The sequence below is a fragment of the Perca fluviatilis genome, chromosome 8 (genome assembly GCF_010015445.1).
Source record: "Perca fluviatilis chromosome 8, GENO_Pfluv_1.0, whole genome shotgun sequence".
Lineage (NCBI taxonomy): Eukaryota > Metazoa > Chordata > Actinopteri > Perciformes > Percidae > Perca > Perca fluviatilis.
Genome location: NC_053119.1, coordinates 29,899,193 through 29,915,102, shown reverse-complemented (window position 1 = coordinate 29,915,102; position 15,910 = coordinate 29,899,193). Strand labels below are relative to the sequence as shown.

The 15,910-nt window shown below is 40.1% G+C and overlaps 1 protein-coding gene across 15 annotated transcripts in view; it reads left to right on the top strand.

The window, feature by feature from the left end:
* ppfibp2b (PPFIA binding protein 2b) overlaps positions 1-15,910 on the top strand; it is a 131,316-nt gene that overhangs the window by 61,027 nt on the left and 54,379 nt on the right. For 14 of the 15 annotated variants that reach the window (XM_039809423.1, XM_039809422.1, XM_039809419.1 and 11 more), the window contains exon 4: positions 15,105-15,191. In XM_039809423.1, coding sequence (XP_039665357.1) covers positions 15,105-15,191 — 87 coding nt within the window. Of the gene's footprint in view, positions 1-6,026; positions 6,518-15,104; positions 15,192-15,910 lie in introns of those variants that run through there. The other variant, XM_039809431.1, reaches the window with a different exon arrangement.

Below are 15,910 nucleotides of genomic sequence, written 5' to 3'. Positions count from 1 at the left end.
GGCAGCCGCAAGAGAGAAAGACCTCACGCTCACCAGACAATACTGGCATCTCTCTTCTACAGAAAGTCACTACATTTGTCGCTAGTCGCATCTTTGAAGAAGCTATAAGGGGGTCTAAAAAGTCTTTCTTTCTTTTTTTCATATAATTCATATTAAATAATATGCTGTGTCTCTGTAGCTGTAGTTCTTCCTGACATGACGTTATATGGCTGGATTAATCCGTAAGGTGTCCCTCATAGTGCCAGACCCACAGATTCTGCAGTTCCCCTCAGCTCTACGGAGCACCTCAGCATCTTTCAGCTGATTTTATTGGTTTAACGTCATCAACTTAACTGTTTTGGTACACTCTTACCAAACTTTTTATACAAGCAGCAGGTAGCTGTTTTCTGTAAACACCAACATTGTAAGCGACTAGCTAGTCTATATTCACGACGTTCCACTTCCGGGATTGCTCCGTTGCCGTCGGAAATTCCACCGGATTTCACTTTTTCAGCCGGATGTTGTTACCTTGCGTTTTGTTTGTGTTGGAATTTTTAACTCCGGTGGATTTCTGAGGACTACACTCCACCAAAACAAGTTCCTTCCCAAGGCTATTTTGCAGCGACACCGTGGCTTTTCCCGATGCTTAGCCCATGACGATTGTGATTGGTTTAAAGAAATGCGAATAAACCAGAGCGCATCCTGGTGAAAACTAGCAGGTTGCTAACAAGTTTGCCATCTCAACTTCGTAATGATAATACTGTAGGTCAGTATTGTGTTTACAGCTTGTTTCTGTGGCCAAGGCTTAAATCAAATTGCACACAACCTGTTGCTACACAGTAAACAGAGGGCATTTTTGACCCCATGGGGGTCTGGGGCCCTCTTGGTAACTCAATTTTGGTGTAGCTACAAAGGCTACATGTGAAGGCTCTTATTGTCATCACCTTGTTGTTATAACATCTTATACAGAATTGTAAACTTGGATTTAGTGATTCTTTACATACATTATACCAAGTAAGACCTGAAACAAACAAACAACACTGTAAAAAGACTTAATACTGACATGTCAACAGTCACCATGTTTTCATTGCTATCCTCATCATTACTATGACATTGTGCCATTTGCAACTATAGTTGCAGTGTTTTTCTATTAATGGGAAGGAGGGAACGAAACAAAAAAGGGAGAGGTTTGGGACGGGTTCCATTACGTTTTCCTCAGAGACACTATTACAACTCGACTGTGATCAACTTCCTGCACTGAGCTGCCTCCCTTACACCCTCTGTCTGTACTGTGTTGCCTCTCAACCGTTAACTGTATACCTCCTCCCTCACTATGTTACCTTTCTCTCTCTCTCTCTTATTCTTCAACTGTCTTTATTTTTCACTGCATACTGCCACTCTCCCCTCTCATTGCTACTCTGCATGTTTGGACACCCTCAACCTTCAACTTTCTGACATAAGTCTGTTTGTAAATTGGGTATGCTAGGCGCTCTGGTAAGAAGATTGCACTGCTCAACTGTTTCAACAGCAGTTGTCTTGCATGTTGCACACAGTCACTGGCCTACGCTCCCTCTTTTTGTTTCTTTTTTTGTTTCTCATTGCGGTGAAATCTCAAGTATCATTATTATTAAAGGTCCCATGGCATGAAAATTTCACTTTATGAGGTTTTTTAACATTAATATGAGTTCCCCCAGCCTGCCTATGATCCCCCAGTGGCTAGAAATGGCGATAGGTGTAAACCGAGCCCTGGGTATCCTGCTCTGCCTTTGAGAAAATGAAAGCTCAGATGGGCCGATATGGAATCTTGCTCCTTATGAGGTCATAAGGAGCAAGGTTACCTCCCCTTTCTCTGCTTTGCCCGCCCATGAGAGAGAGACATCTTGGCTTTCAAACGAGCAAAGTGGCAGTTGGTCAAGGCCACACCCCCACCCTCCACCTTGGCACATACTAAGGAAAGCTCATTGTGGGACTGGCTCTTGTGGTAATTCTACTGTAATTCTGCACCAAGGCTGAATTTCAGGAAAGAGACTTCAGATACAGTATTAGGGGATCACTATGGTCTATATAAAAGCATCCAAAGAGCACCATGTCATGGGACCTTTAAACCTCAGAAGTATGAGTCATTTACAGTGTTGTGTTTTTAAATTAATACAATGCATTTTGAAACTGACTTTAAAGCGCCCATATTATGCTCATTTTCAGGTTCATAACTGTATTTTAAGGTTGTACCAGAATAGGTTTACATGGTTTAATTTTCAAAAAACACCATATTTTTGTTGTACTGCACAGCTCTCTCTCACTGCTGCAGATCCTCTTTTCACCTGGTTTCTGTTTTAGCTAAAGAGTGAGACCTCTTTTCTTCTTCTTCTGTACTATCTTTGATTACACTCGCACATGCGCAGTAGCTCAGATGTAGATCATGTCAGCTAGCTAACTCTAGAGACAGTAAAAGAAAGGCTGTTTCTCCAACTTCGGTCAGTTACAAGGCAGGATTAGCTGGGAGACTTCTAAATGAGGGCACACATGTAAGTAGTTCTTTTGTAGATTATGGTGAACTTGTGTGTGTTGTAGCAGTGCTTTGCTATTGAGAACGAGGTAGCATGCTAGCGTTACGAGCTAACGGTAACGCTACGAGCTAACGGTTGTGGTTAGCCACCTCGTTTCGGATTGTGACGTCACAATCCGGGTCGATTTTGAACAGCTCACCAGGAGACTGAAGGCAGGACACATTCAGAAACCGTATCTCACTCAAAACAGCATGGATGGATTTTTTTCAAAGTTTGTATGCATGTGGAAGCACCAGAGACACAAAATAACACCCCAAATCCCAGAAAAAGTGTTTTTTTCATAATATGGGCACTTTAAAAAGTGCTTCACAATTTAGGATCAAATTAAATGATTATTAACAGGGAGGTGATGATCAAATGTAAAAAAAGAAAAAAAAGAATGATGAAATCCATCTCTCATAAATAATTAAAAATAAAGTTTATAAATTTGCCTTTGATTGACATTTAACACAACGTTGTGTAGCCTACAACAATAATAACACAATAAGGGATCTTGATGTGCCAATGCCACAACCCGTTGTTTTTCCCCCGTAGACATTTCAAAAAGAACACATTTATAGATGTCATTGCAATACCGTAATACCATGAAACCGTGATATTTTTGCTGAAGGTTATCATACCGTCACAATCTCATACCGGCCCATGCCTACCCCAGACACACACACACACACACACACACACACACACACACACACACACTGAAGTTGTACTATGTATTGAAAATAAAATCATCCTTAATCCTAGTTAAAATCCTAGTTAAAATTCATTGTTTCTGTGGACCTAAAATAATGTATGTTTTTTATGATGGCCTTGCTGCCCTGGCATTTGGCCTTTGTCCCCATAAAAAATTGACAATACCCCAGGCCAAGTGGCCTTGCCCTGAAAATTGTGGAATTCAAGGCCTGGTCGCAGCCCCTGGGTGGCAGTACTCAGAGATCTGGCGTTTAATGTGCTGCTCACAAGGCGATCGTTGACCGTTGCCCTTTCTTCCTGTCCAGTGTCTGGGTAGAGTCTCAATTGGTAGGGAAACAGGACATGATAGAACATAATTTAATCATATATATTTCCCTGTGGAGAAATCATCAAGAAAAATGTTTTAAGTAGTGCCCTTGTTACAATTTAGGGGGATCGATATTGGCATAAATGGAACATAATATTATTGTGTTTTCATTAGTATATGATCTCCTGAAACTAAGAATCCTGTTTTTGTTAGCTTAGATCGAGCCCTTGATATCGACATCATAATAATAATAATAATAATAATAATAATAACAACAACTTTTATTTATATAGCACTTTTCAAGAAACCTAAGGACACTTTACCGAATTACTGCTAAGCTAAAGGAGGTTGTATGCTGTGGTAAACGGGGTGTTTCAAGAGTTTTTTTTTTTAAATGTCCAGGGATGTAGCATTTCGGATATCTGCAGGGAGGGTGTTCCAGAGGGATGGGGCTGCAACACTAAAGGCTCTGTCTCCGAAGGTACAGAGTCTGGTGTGGGGAATGGAGAGCAGGCCAGAATCTAAGGACCGGAGGTTTCGCGGTGGGGTGTATGCCTGGAGGAGGTCAGAGGGGTACTGTGGGGCCAGGGCATGAAGGGATTTGTAGGTGAGAAGGAGGATTTTATATGTGATGCAGGACTTAATTGGGAGCCACTAAAGGTGGATGAGGGTTGGGGTGATGTGCTGCTAGGTCTTGGTGTGGGTGAGACGCTGGCGGCAGAGTTTTGGACATACTGGAGCCTGTCTAGGGTTTTGTTGGGGACCCCAGACAGGACTATTACAGTAGTCCAAACGGGAGGTACATGGTAGCGGTTCCTCTTCCACGAAGCCTGCCATGTTGCACCTCCAGTTTTCTACAGTAGCCCAGAACGGTAAACCAAACACTGGCTCTAGAGAGGGTCTTTTCTCTTTTTAGATTACCTGAATGCCACCATACACGCTTGGAAAGGGAAGGCTGAGGAAAGGGGTGTACATTTGGTTGCAATCTTCAACCTCACCGCTAGATGCCACTAAATCCTACATACTGGTCCTTTCCTTTCTTCTGGTTTCTGCCCAGAGAACGTACATTTACTGTAGTAGATGTCTTTGTATCAGACCACAAAGCTCAAGTATCCTCTTCTACTATTTCCTTTTTAAATCCTCTCCCCATTGCATCTTGCATGTTTACTGCCAACTCTGCAGCCAAATTCAATGACACCTTTTCCAATTGTTCTAATCCCATTCCAACACTTTAATAACATCCAGATTATGTATTATCTTCATGTACAGCATACGTTTCAACTTGTGTCTAAATAAATGCGGCAGCTCCTCAAGATCCAAGTAAACGGTGTTATTTTACCCATCAACAGTAATCCTTCATTCTGCAAAATGGACACTCTGTTCTGTACAGTATATGCTACATTAGGTATATGCGTATGTACAGTTGATGCACTTGCAGGCATGTGCAAGTCCATGTGATCATACTTTTTGGTGTGCTCATACTTTTTGGGCGCTGTCCTAAATGACCAAATGACGAAATATACTTGTACCTTGTAGCTCTGCAAATGTGGAATTATTATTTGGGCTCCTCCGTGTATAGTATAGTACAAAACACAACAACAAACAACACAAACTCATTTTCTCATTTTCAGTTTCAGTTTTAAGATACACATCCATATACACACCAATGCAAATAAACTCATGAAAAAAACACTTCAAATAGCTTACAATCTACCGAGCAGTTATAATATTTAATATATATATATATATATATATATATATATATATATAGTTTTTGTCTTGGTTAATTGGGGTGGTTATTGTTGTGTGTGTGTGTGTGTGTGTGTGTGTGTGTGTGTGTGTGTGTGTGTGTGGTGCGCGTGCGTCCGTGTGGAAATGAAACTGTGGAAATGGCTGACATTGTTATGGTGAATGGTTTTGTAAAATATACAAGAAATGGAAACCTGAGTCAATGGGTTTAAACATGAAGCTGATCATACCCAGAAAGGAGGGGGTAAAGAGATATGGAGAGGGAGGAGGGAGAGAGAGTCTCACTTGTGCTGAATTTTTTCTTATTTAAAAGAGAGCACAAGCCAGGGGAGAGATCTGGCGTGGTTTGGGATTGTGCTGACATTACAGACTGTTGCTGCTTTGTTTGCGTGTCGGACAACAGATGCTTGGTTTTGTGTGTGTGTGTGTGTGTGTGTGTGTGTGTGTGTGTGTGTGTGTGTGTGTGTGTGTGTGTGTGTGTGTGTGTGTGTGTGTGTGTGTGTGTGTGAGTGAGAGAGAGAGAGAGAGAGAGAGAGGGTGGCTGGCAAAAATTGGCCAAGATTCAGACACAAACAGATGACAGAGAAAGAAGAAAAAAAACGACAAACCCTCCCACCACCCCCGTCCTTTCTGGGCTCGCCCATTTGGCTGTCAGACGGACCTCAGCAGGGAAAGAGAAGAAAAAAAAAGAAAAGAGAGAGTAGGAGAAAGAGACAAGTGACTGGAGGTAAAGGAGGAGAAGAGAAAAAAACATGCAACAACTCTAACAAAAACAGATAAAAAGCACGGGGTGTGGAGGAGGCAGGAAGTCTGAGAAAGGAAAGATACTGTAAGTGGGAAAGGGGAGAGAACATAAAGTCTGGAGAAAGTAGGGAAAGAGAGAGAAAAAAACAGAAAGGAAAGAGAGAAGTGCTGGAGGAGGAGGGGGATAAAACGGGGGAGTTGTCCCACTCAGACGGACAGAGATCGTAAAACGCCCTCCTCCACAACTGTTAACATCACAGTCACACACACATTCACACACACTTACATGACATTGCTCACATGCTAGTAGTCTGCTAACTCAAGAATCCACTCTTACTTTGTCCTGTCTGTGGGCTGTGCTTACACATACACACACACTCACACACACAAAACACAGAGGAAACAGGGAGGGCAGCAATGGGCTGGGAGCATGGAGACTCCCATTGACTTCTACAGGCACTTCTCCTGGCTCAAAAAGGTGAGCAGTTAGGTTTCATTTGACTTTTTCATCTTTAATTTTTTATTTTGTTTCGTAATTGATGTCCCTGTTCCTTGTAATACATCCCGTATGTTGAATTTATGCCTTGAAGGAGTTTCCAGTATGTTCTTTGGAAGAAAAAAAAGAGAAGAGCAATGTTCATAAGAAACAGAGGAAGCTCCTCTGTCTTTAAGAGAAAGTATTGTTCCAGCTCTGATGCATTTCTTACTGTGTTATTTCCGAGCAACATACAGATTTTTTATGTAATTTCCCTGTGCTGCATCTTAACTTGTGGTATTGTTCGTGTGTGTGTGTTTGTGTGTGTGTGTGTGTGTGTGTGTGTGTGGAGGCATGCCTCACAAGGACTGTGTTATCAGATTAGAAGCGTTATCCATCAGCTGACTGTTGTTAACAAAGCACTGTCTGATACTGCTGGATTCAATCAGAGAGAGATTTTGCAATGTGTTGTTAGGACATGAGGTTTCAGGAACAAGAGTCTTGAGTTTGGGCTGGGTTTGGTGTTGTCTTGGAGTCATATAAGCGGATTATTGTAGATATAGATCTGCCCTGCCAAGTCTGTCCTTTTGTCAGATGCCTTTATATTGGGCTTGGAATATTTAGCTCTAACACCATAAAAACTATGCTGATTTATTTTTCATTTCTACTTTTGATAGCATTATATAGTAACCTTTAAAGTAACCTTCACAACCCTTTCAAAGGGATACTACACTTTGAAACCACGACTCAAGCTAGGCAATTCTCACACAGACAAGTAAAAAATATAATTTATCATGCAGTGATTTTTTTTTTATACATATCTGATATTTAAAAAAAAAAAGTATGTTGTTTTACTAAAAAGCATCAGCTTGTAGAGCTCACATCAACTTACAGTAATGTTTCTCTGAATGACTTATCATATGCACACACACACATATTACATTATGCAAATCTGTTAAAAATCTGTTGAAATTACTGCAGGTAGCATTCTTTGTCTCTTTAATTGGCTCCTTCAGTTGGTAATACAATGAGTAACACAATGTACATCCACATTTGGACCTGTACATTTTGCATCTGGGTACAAATGAACTGCCTCAAACACTGTATCCAGTTCTTATTATACATAAGAATACATATACAAAGAATACATATACATAGTAAAGGAGTGTTAATAAAGTGTTCAACTGGATGCTCTCTGTGAATTTATTATTTTTTTATAAAACCGAGTCAGGCGAACCTATAAAGCAGTGCATCTAAATCTTGTGACCCGCTGTCTATTTTTGACAGCCAGCTCCCATTCGCAGCAATGTTAGAAAATGCACATCCTCTGTGTGGCCGGGTTAGCTCAGTTGGTAGAGCAGGCGCACATATATGGAGGTCTATACGTTGATGCAGAAAGTCCAGGGTTTGAGTCTGACCTCTCTCTTCCTCCTTTCAGAGCTGTCCTATCCGTTAAAGATGGAAATGCCACAAAAAAATAATCTTTAAAAAACAAAACAAAATGAGCATTCTCGCGAGATTTGTGTTGGGTCCTGTGTGTCGCGCAGTGCAGTCCTTAAGTTTACTGTTTGTGAATGCAACGGTTTTGTGCACTCTGTAACAGTAACAGCAGTTTCTATCTGTTGTTATCACCATATGTAACATAATTAAGCATGTTTAGAGCATGCTCAACACTATCAAGAAAAATATATTTCAATCTAAATGTAGATCTGCAGGTACAGTAACCTGGCTCGACCAACGTTAAAAATGCCCGCTCCCGCGAGATTTGTATCCCGCCGGACCCACAGGATCCTGATCCCAATTCAGTCCTCTACAGTATGCTGTCCTGGATGCATTCATATACACTGTATGTCATTAGGAGTCCCACCCACCCCTCTTGCTAGCACTTCCATTGGAAAACATTTAGAACACTGCACAGCTTTCAAGAGACAAACAAATCTCTTCATGCAAATGGTTTTATTTAAGATTCATTGTTATTATATAGTGTTGTATACCTTCAACTACTGTCACTTCTCTTATGTACAACCTTTAATAATTGCTCTTTTGCAGGAAAGTGTAGTTGTTAAATAAAAAATGAGCTACGTGTTTTGTTCGTCTTGAAAAGAAATGCCCCCAAAAGTGATAAACCTAAACATTATTCTGCTCCCAAATCTTTTTCACTCTCTTGTCTCCTTCCATACCCACACAGTTCACCAGGCGATGACAGATAGTAACAGACTGGCCTGGTTTCCTTTATCAGCCCCTTGAAGTGCTCTGTCATTTCCCTGAAATGGCCCTACTTCTGCAGTCTGATGCTAATATCTGCGATTACAGTACATTTTAAATACTTCCTGGCTTCTCCCACTGGAGTGACAAACCAAAAGTCATACTGTAACAGTACTTATAAACCTAAATATTAGGAGTTAAGGGAGACTTTCAGATTCCTAACACTGCCATTTTTGCCATACCTTTGGTGACAGATAATCCAAAGGGTTTCAGTAAAGCATAAAGTAAGTCTTTTGATTTTACACATTCTTACCCCATGTTTCCTTGTCTCTTTGTTTAGTTTAAATATAGTTAATATAGTTATATACATAGTTAATATGTTTAATGTGTCAGGTTGCCCAGTCTGTATACAGTACATCTTCTGAACTCACTGACATCAGCTGCAGACAGATCTGCAAGGATTACATGCTGGTTTTAGACTTTTCTTTCTTTCTGTGTTCTTAGACAATCAGAGAGAGATGTATGGCTTACTCCCAATATGTTTTACATTATGTAGAGGCTAACAAGCTAAAGCTGCATCTTTGTTATATGCCTTTTATTTTAAATGTAATACATGTGTTAATTAAAATGCTACCAGTGTTCTAACCATTGCACTTTTGGTTAGCTGTTAGTTCTGTTGGTCTTGTACTTAAAGCTTCTTCTACAGTTATTGTTCTGTAGGTAGCATCAGATAAGAGTTCCAGCTCAAAGCCTTAAATGCAGATGTTTACATTCTCCTCTTCAAAACTAGGTCATCATCATGATGGCAGGAACTGCCACTTACAAGCAATTACATCTACACTGAGCACGTACTTTAAGTTCCAAGCTTTTTGTATTCTTTTCTGGAATGTCAAACTATTTTAGGCAATGTGTTTTGGCCATAGTTTAGACAGCTATGGGGTGGACTGTAGACAGAGATGAATGTAACACATTAAAGTATCGATTACTGTAAACAAGTTATGGTTGCGGTGATTGGTAGCTGCCATTTCACACCAGCTTTGTTTTTGTTTTTGTTTTTTTTTAAACATTTGTTTATTGATTTTTCAGTGACATAACAAAATCAAAAGGTAACATTTCGGGAGTCAAAACAGTGTCAAGTACAACAAGTAGAAAAATAAAAATAAAATAAAAAACCCAAGAACAAATACACAGAACAAAACAAAAACACAAAATGGTCACCCACCGCTAATTAAAAGCCCAATATGTTCACTTATATATACACATATACACATAAATAAAAAACATCCCAGCATGCTACAAATTCACACAAGAAAAAACTCACAATTAATGTTAAACAATCAGGGTGGCTACTCTGGAATAGCTGTAAAAATCAACCCCTCAACATGTGCAAAAAATGGACCCCAAGTTTTATTAAACTTTGCAAGAGAACCATGTATCGAGCACCTAACTTTAGCTTTATTGTTACTAGTTACTAGTATTTCTTAAAATCTCTGTCCCCATAAATCTTGCCACCAAACACAACACTTCCATATTATCACCTTATAAAGTTGAGTGGCTAACTTGTTAGGAAACTTGCACGGAGCAACATTAGCATTCATTTGGAATTGTATTTATAGGTACCTGATGAATATAAGTCCAATATTCATCTTTTAAGCTCGGTTTTGGTCTCCGCCAACCCCTGAGTGAAATATGTGTCTATTTAGCTACTAAATGCTCGACGGTGTTCACTAGCTAGTCTAACTTTGTTTGTGTGCTGTTTGTTACTAGGGGGTAGTGCTTAGTGGGTTTATCTGAGTTTTCTTGCTGAAAACAGCTGCTTGCTATGGTCATGGTCTTCAGTTAAATCATTTAAAGGCTGAGACCGCTTCGATCTTTTTGAGATACATTATGGTTGTCCCTTACAAAAGCTAATAATTCATACGTCAAATATATGGTTTTTGTTTTAAGCAATATAGCAAATCCCCTTGGCATCAATCTAGTATAGCTAGTGAATTTATGTGGTCAGTCAATTTTACTGGTCTCATATCTAATGCCTCAAAATTTGTAGTTATATGGTTTGTATGATTATTTTTTGGTAAAATGTGTTGTAAAAGCTACTTATCAGTCCTTCTGTGTAAAAGAAAAGCACCTATGATACAATTTGATGTCATAGCATTTCAGCTAAAAGGGTGGAACTTTCTTAAAGCTTTAGTGCGTAACTTTTTGATATTAATGAACGTCTGTTACATCCAAGCCATTGCCAAATGAGTTGCTACAAAGCTAATTAAGACTATCAGCTCCACACAACTCTCTCTGTCTTTCTCAGTATACGCACAACTGGCGCATACGGGTACTTCGCTAAAACCCAAGGCCGCGCCCCCTTTTGGGGGATAGAAAACAGACGGCCCCATAGAAGTCAATGCAATTTGACGTGTGTTTGGATCATAATTTTGACAAATGTGTGTGGATTTTTTTCTTGTTAAACAGATGGTTTGTTTTATACACATGTCTAATGTTTATGCTATATGGTTTGTGGTGTGACTGATTCACCTCTAGTCTCTAATCTTTTCAGATGAATTTAAATAAAAAAGGTTGGTGATTGATCATATATCATTTTCAAAACATTCAAAACTGTTGCTGTGTTATTTTTTTCATTAAACCATGATTATTTTTCAGACTATAATCGTACCAACAAAATCTATAATCGTTTCATCCCTAGCGCCAACAGTGACGTTGTCATTACTTAAAATTCCTCATGGGGTCGACAGAAACTATGCACTATAGCTTTAAAGGTCCCATGGCGTGGAAATTTCACTTCCTGAGGTTTAATTAACGTTTAACGTTATTATGCATTCCCCCAGCCTGCCTATGGTCCCCCAGTGGCTAGAAATGACGATTGGTGTAAACCGAGCCCTGGGTATCCTGCTCTGCCTTTGAGAAAATGAAAGCTCAGATGGGCCGTTATGGAATCTTGCTCCTTATGAGGTCATAAGGAGCAAGGTTACCTCCCCTGTCTCTGCTTTGCCCGCCCAGAGAATTTGGTCCACCCATGAGAGAGAGACATCATGGCTTTCAAACGAGAAAAGTGGCAGTTGGTCAAGGCGATGGTTTGTTTGGTAGAGCTGTTCTCAGCTTGCTTGAAGTCTTTTAACATCAAAAGATACTGTATTTGTAACCAATCTTGATAAATGTAGTTCTAATTAAACTGAGTATTTTTTAGCATATTGTATGTGAAGGGACTGTTGAGCCTTTCCTCTGCTGGGAAGCTGACAGAAGCAGAAACATTATCTTATCAGGTCCAGGCTTCATAGCTGGATAATAATGTTTTCTTCACTCTCAATTTCCCAGCAGCAGCAGGCTAAGTAGTTAAAGAGTCAGCAACCCTGGACACAGACACTCAAAGACAGGATAATCTGACTCTTTAGAGAGAAATGGAAACTGTACTGACTACATCATTTAAGCCTTACATCATTTAAATTAGTTTGAGTTGTGGAACACACATTCGGCTATAACCTTAAAAGCTATGGACCACTGTATAAAACTGGCAAAAGCGCTTCTGACCAAACGGAAAGATATCTTTCACAGTGTGTAAAAACCTATTACAAAGCATTTCTATTTCTAGACAAAGCCTGAAACATAATTTTCTCCCAATTGCCTGTGTGGCTGCTAAGAAAAAATATCTGTATGTCTTTGTTTTGTTAGCCTCAAAGTGAACAGAGATGGGAATGATATGGTCCTGTAAAAAATTATTAATTTTCATAAATAGGAGTCAGATAAGTCAGATGATTTTTCCTAACTCTTCATCATGTGCTTTATTGTTTCTGTGTTGCAACAGCATCATCTTCTTGTGCACAGACCAATCCTGTTCATGATTCTTGCATCAGTGGATCAACATGCAATTAATGTGGAGCTTACATAGTACTCTCACTCTTATATTCAGAATTTTCATTTTATCTAACAAAGTGGGTGTGATTTATGATCTGACAGAGGTGTCCGTCATTTTTGGGAAAATCTGGGACAGCACAGCTTTCTTTAACAGCCACAGGTCCCTATAAAAGGTATTTACTCCCCATTGGAGTTTTTGTGGTTTATTGTTTTACAACCTGGAATGAATATTACATTTTTTAAGATGAAATGCTAATTAATTTGGCTTTTTACACTTATCAACAGAAAAATACCCTTTAATGCTTAAGTGAAAACAGATCTCTACAAAGTGATGTACAATGATAACATATTTAACTAGAAAATGCATTTCCTGCAGAAAATGCGTGTGAATGCTGACAAGCTAAATTGCTAAAGCTAAACTGGATTAATAGCTTAAATCCGTAAGAAGTTGAAGTAGTGAGAATAGTTGGAAAAGTGGGAATGGTTTTAGTAAGTATGAATATCATTGACAAGTTGAATAACACCACTAATGTAAAAAAGATGTGGAATAATGAAAGGTTTTTTAAAAAAAGCTAATGCTAAAGCTAAACTGGATTGCTGGTTAAAAATGTGTAAGAAAAAGGTGATGTTGTATGAAATGTGGAAAAGTGATAATTGTTCTAATAATATGATATCTTGAAAAGTTGAATAATAGCCATATTGTATGAAAGTTGTAGGTGTTACAACAGTGGCACAGCAGTGGCAAGCGAGCGACATCCATTCAGCACACATCACGGCACCAGAGTGGTAAACGTCCGCAGACTGCAGTTCAGTTCGGCTGCTGCATAGCGCAAATCTCTCTCTTTTTTTCTCTCTGTCTATTTTAAAATGAGTCGTGAAGACAACAGCAAAGCCCATCTTTACTTTAAATGAAATCAAACAAGGAGAAATGTTCTCCCCTTGTCTTAAAATGGTCAAACATCGATACTAGAGTAACCTACTTCCTTGTCCAGCTGCTGCAATAACTATGCAGAGGGGGAGAAATCAGAATGTAGTTATTGCGGAACCATCATCAAATAGCTTTATTTCTCTTTCTCTCTCTCTCTCTCTCTCTCTCTCTCTCTCTCTCTCTACTGTACAATGACAATTTCAAGTAGCTACAAAACAGTTCTGTTGGTACACAGCTGGATGGGAGTGATGTTTGTTGTTCACTGAATATGACGTGTAAAGCCACGCCCATTTCTAGAACTTAAGGTAATTGTTATGCAGTGCTCCCAGGTTGTCCCAGGTGATCTCTGAATTGTCATACCAGGGATATACCCATGTTGACTGGCTTGGTTTAAATTTCCAAACTTGGTGAAACCCTGGTCATCGGTGTGAAAGCGGTATAGCGGGCAGGCCATCTGTGCATTGCCAGACCTGTCTCCACAACAACAAAGTGTACACAGCTTGCAGTGTGAGCTATGGTTTTTGAATACTGGCTGTATTAAAAAAAAGCAGATGCTGTGTAAAACATTAGGGTTTGCAGTGGTGGTTTAACTGGGACTTGCGGTTTCACTTTTGTTGTGGCATTTTGGTGGAATAAATCTGCTATTCGTTCAGCAACATTCGTGCTTTGCTTCAGACAATGATTGTGCCACGCTGTGTGATATGCTCTGATGCAGACATCGAGTGACTGAGTTTCTTTTAAGTTAATTACGACACACCTGTGCACAATAATAAATGAAAAAGACACGTTTGCTGTGGTGCCGCAGGTCAGAATCCTCCATCAAGAACAGAGCCTCTACCACTAGGCCACCTAGGGGCACATGACCAATGAAGAACCGTGTGTGTGTGTGTGTGTGTGTGTGTGTGTGTGTATGTGTACATTTACCGTAATGTTGTGTTAATCTTCATATTACTGTCTAGTTGCAGTTGCAGTTGTCTGGTGAAAATGCTGCATCATGTTTACTAATCAGTGGCCATGTTTGTGTGTTTGTCTGTGTGTGTGTGTGTGTGTGTGTGTGTGTGTGTGTGTGTGTGTGTGTGTGTGTGTGTGTGTGTGTGTGTGTGTGTGTTATCCTTATAATGCTGCATTCCATTTATCTCAAAAGTCTGAGGTCAGAACTGTGAATTAAATCATACCGGAGTTGACAATGTTCTGTAACGAGTCGGAAAACTATTATATTCAAAAACAAACAACCTTTGAACGTACACACGTTCCACCAAAACAAGTTCCTTCCCAAGGCTGTTTTGCAGCGGCACCGTGGCTCTGCCCGGCACTTAGCCGCCCAAGACGATTGTGATTGGTTTAAAGGAATGCCAATAAACCAGAGCCCTTTTTCTCCTATCCCGGAATGCTGTTTTGTCTAGCCAGACCCTCCTCCACCCGGAATGCTGTTTTGTCTAGCCAGACCCTCCTCCGCAGCGCTGTGGAGGAAGGTCTGGCCATGCGAGACTAAAATAAAGCTAACTCAGTCCTTCATGTAAGAAGAACAATGGCCAGCAGAAAATAGTGGTGCTCAGTTTTTTTACCTCCATGTTTTTATGTGTCTTCATCCAGGTAAACCTGTGTGTTCCAGCCAACAATGAAACCTACCAAGAACGACTGCTCCGCCTAGAAGGAGACAAGGAGTCTCTGGTGCTACAGGTCAGAACTGTGTGTGTGTGTGTGTGTGTGTGTGTGTGTGTGTGTGTGTGTGTGTGTGTGTGTGTGTGTGTGTGTGTGTGTGTCTGTCTGTGTGTCCGTGTGTGTGTGTGTCTGTGTCTGTGTCTGTGTCTGTGTGTGTGTATCTGTATCTGTGTGTGTGTGTGTGTGTGTGTGTGTGTGTGTGTGTGTGTGTGTGTGTGTGTGTGTTTATACTAATGCTACGTTCCGTTTACCTCGAAAGTCTGAGGTGGGAACTGTGAATGTAATCATGCCGGAGTTGACCATGTTCTGTAACAAGTCAGAAAACTATTATATTTAACGGGTTGGGGGACTCTAGCCAGGTTAGCCATTGTTAGCAATACCATTTGATAACAACGCATTATGTGGTACTTTACAGGTACAAACACTGTACCAAAATGCATTTTTCTGTGTATTCAAAAAAACACAGCCTATAGTACTGTTGATGCTCGGTGCAGCCATGTTGGATTGTGATGTCGGGTTTGTTGAGGTTCTCTCAAATTTCCAAGTTGGAAATCTGAATTCATGAGGCATTCCAAAATTAAAATTTCAAACTGGGAATTTGGAGATTCAGACTGCATGAAAGACTGCACAATCAATACGTTTCACCAGTGTGTTCTGAGACTGTCCAGTCTAAAATACGTACCATGGAAACACAAAAGTCCCTGGTTCAATTCCAGGGGGGAATTTGTGTTGCGTGT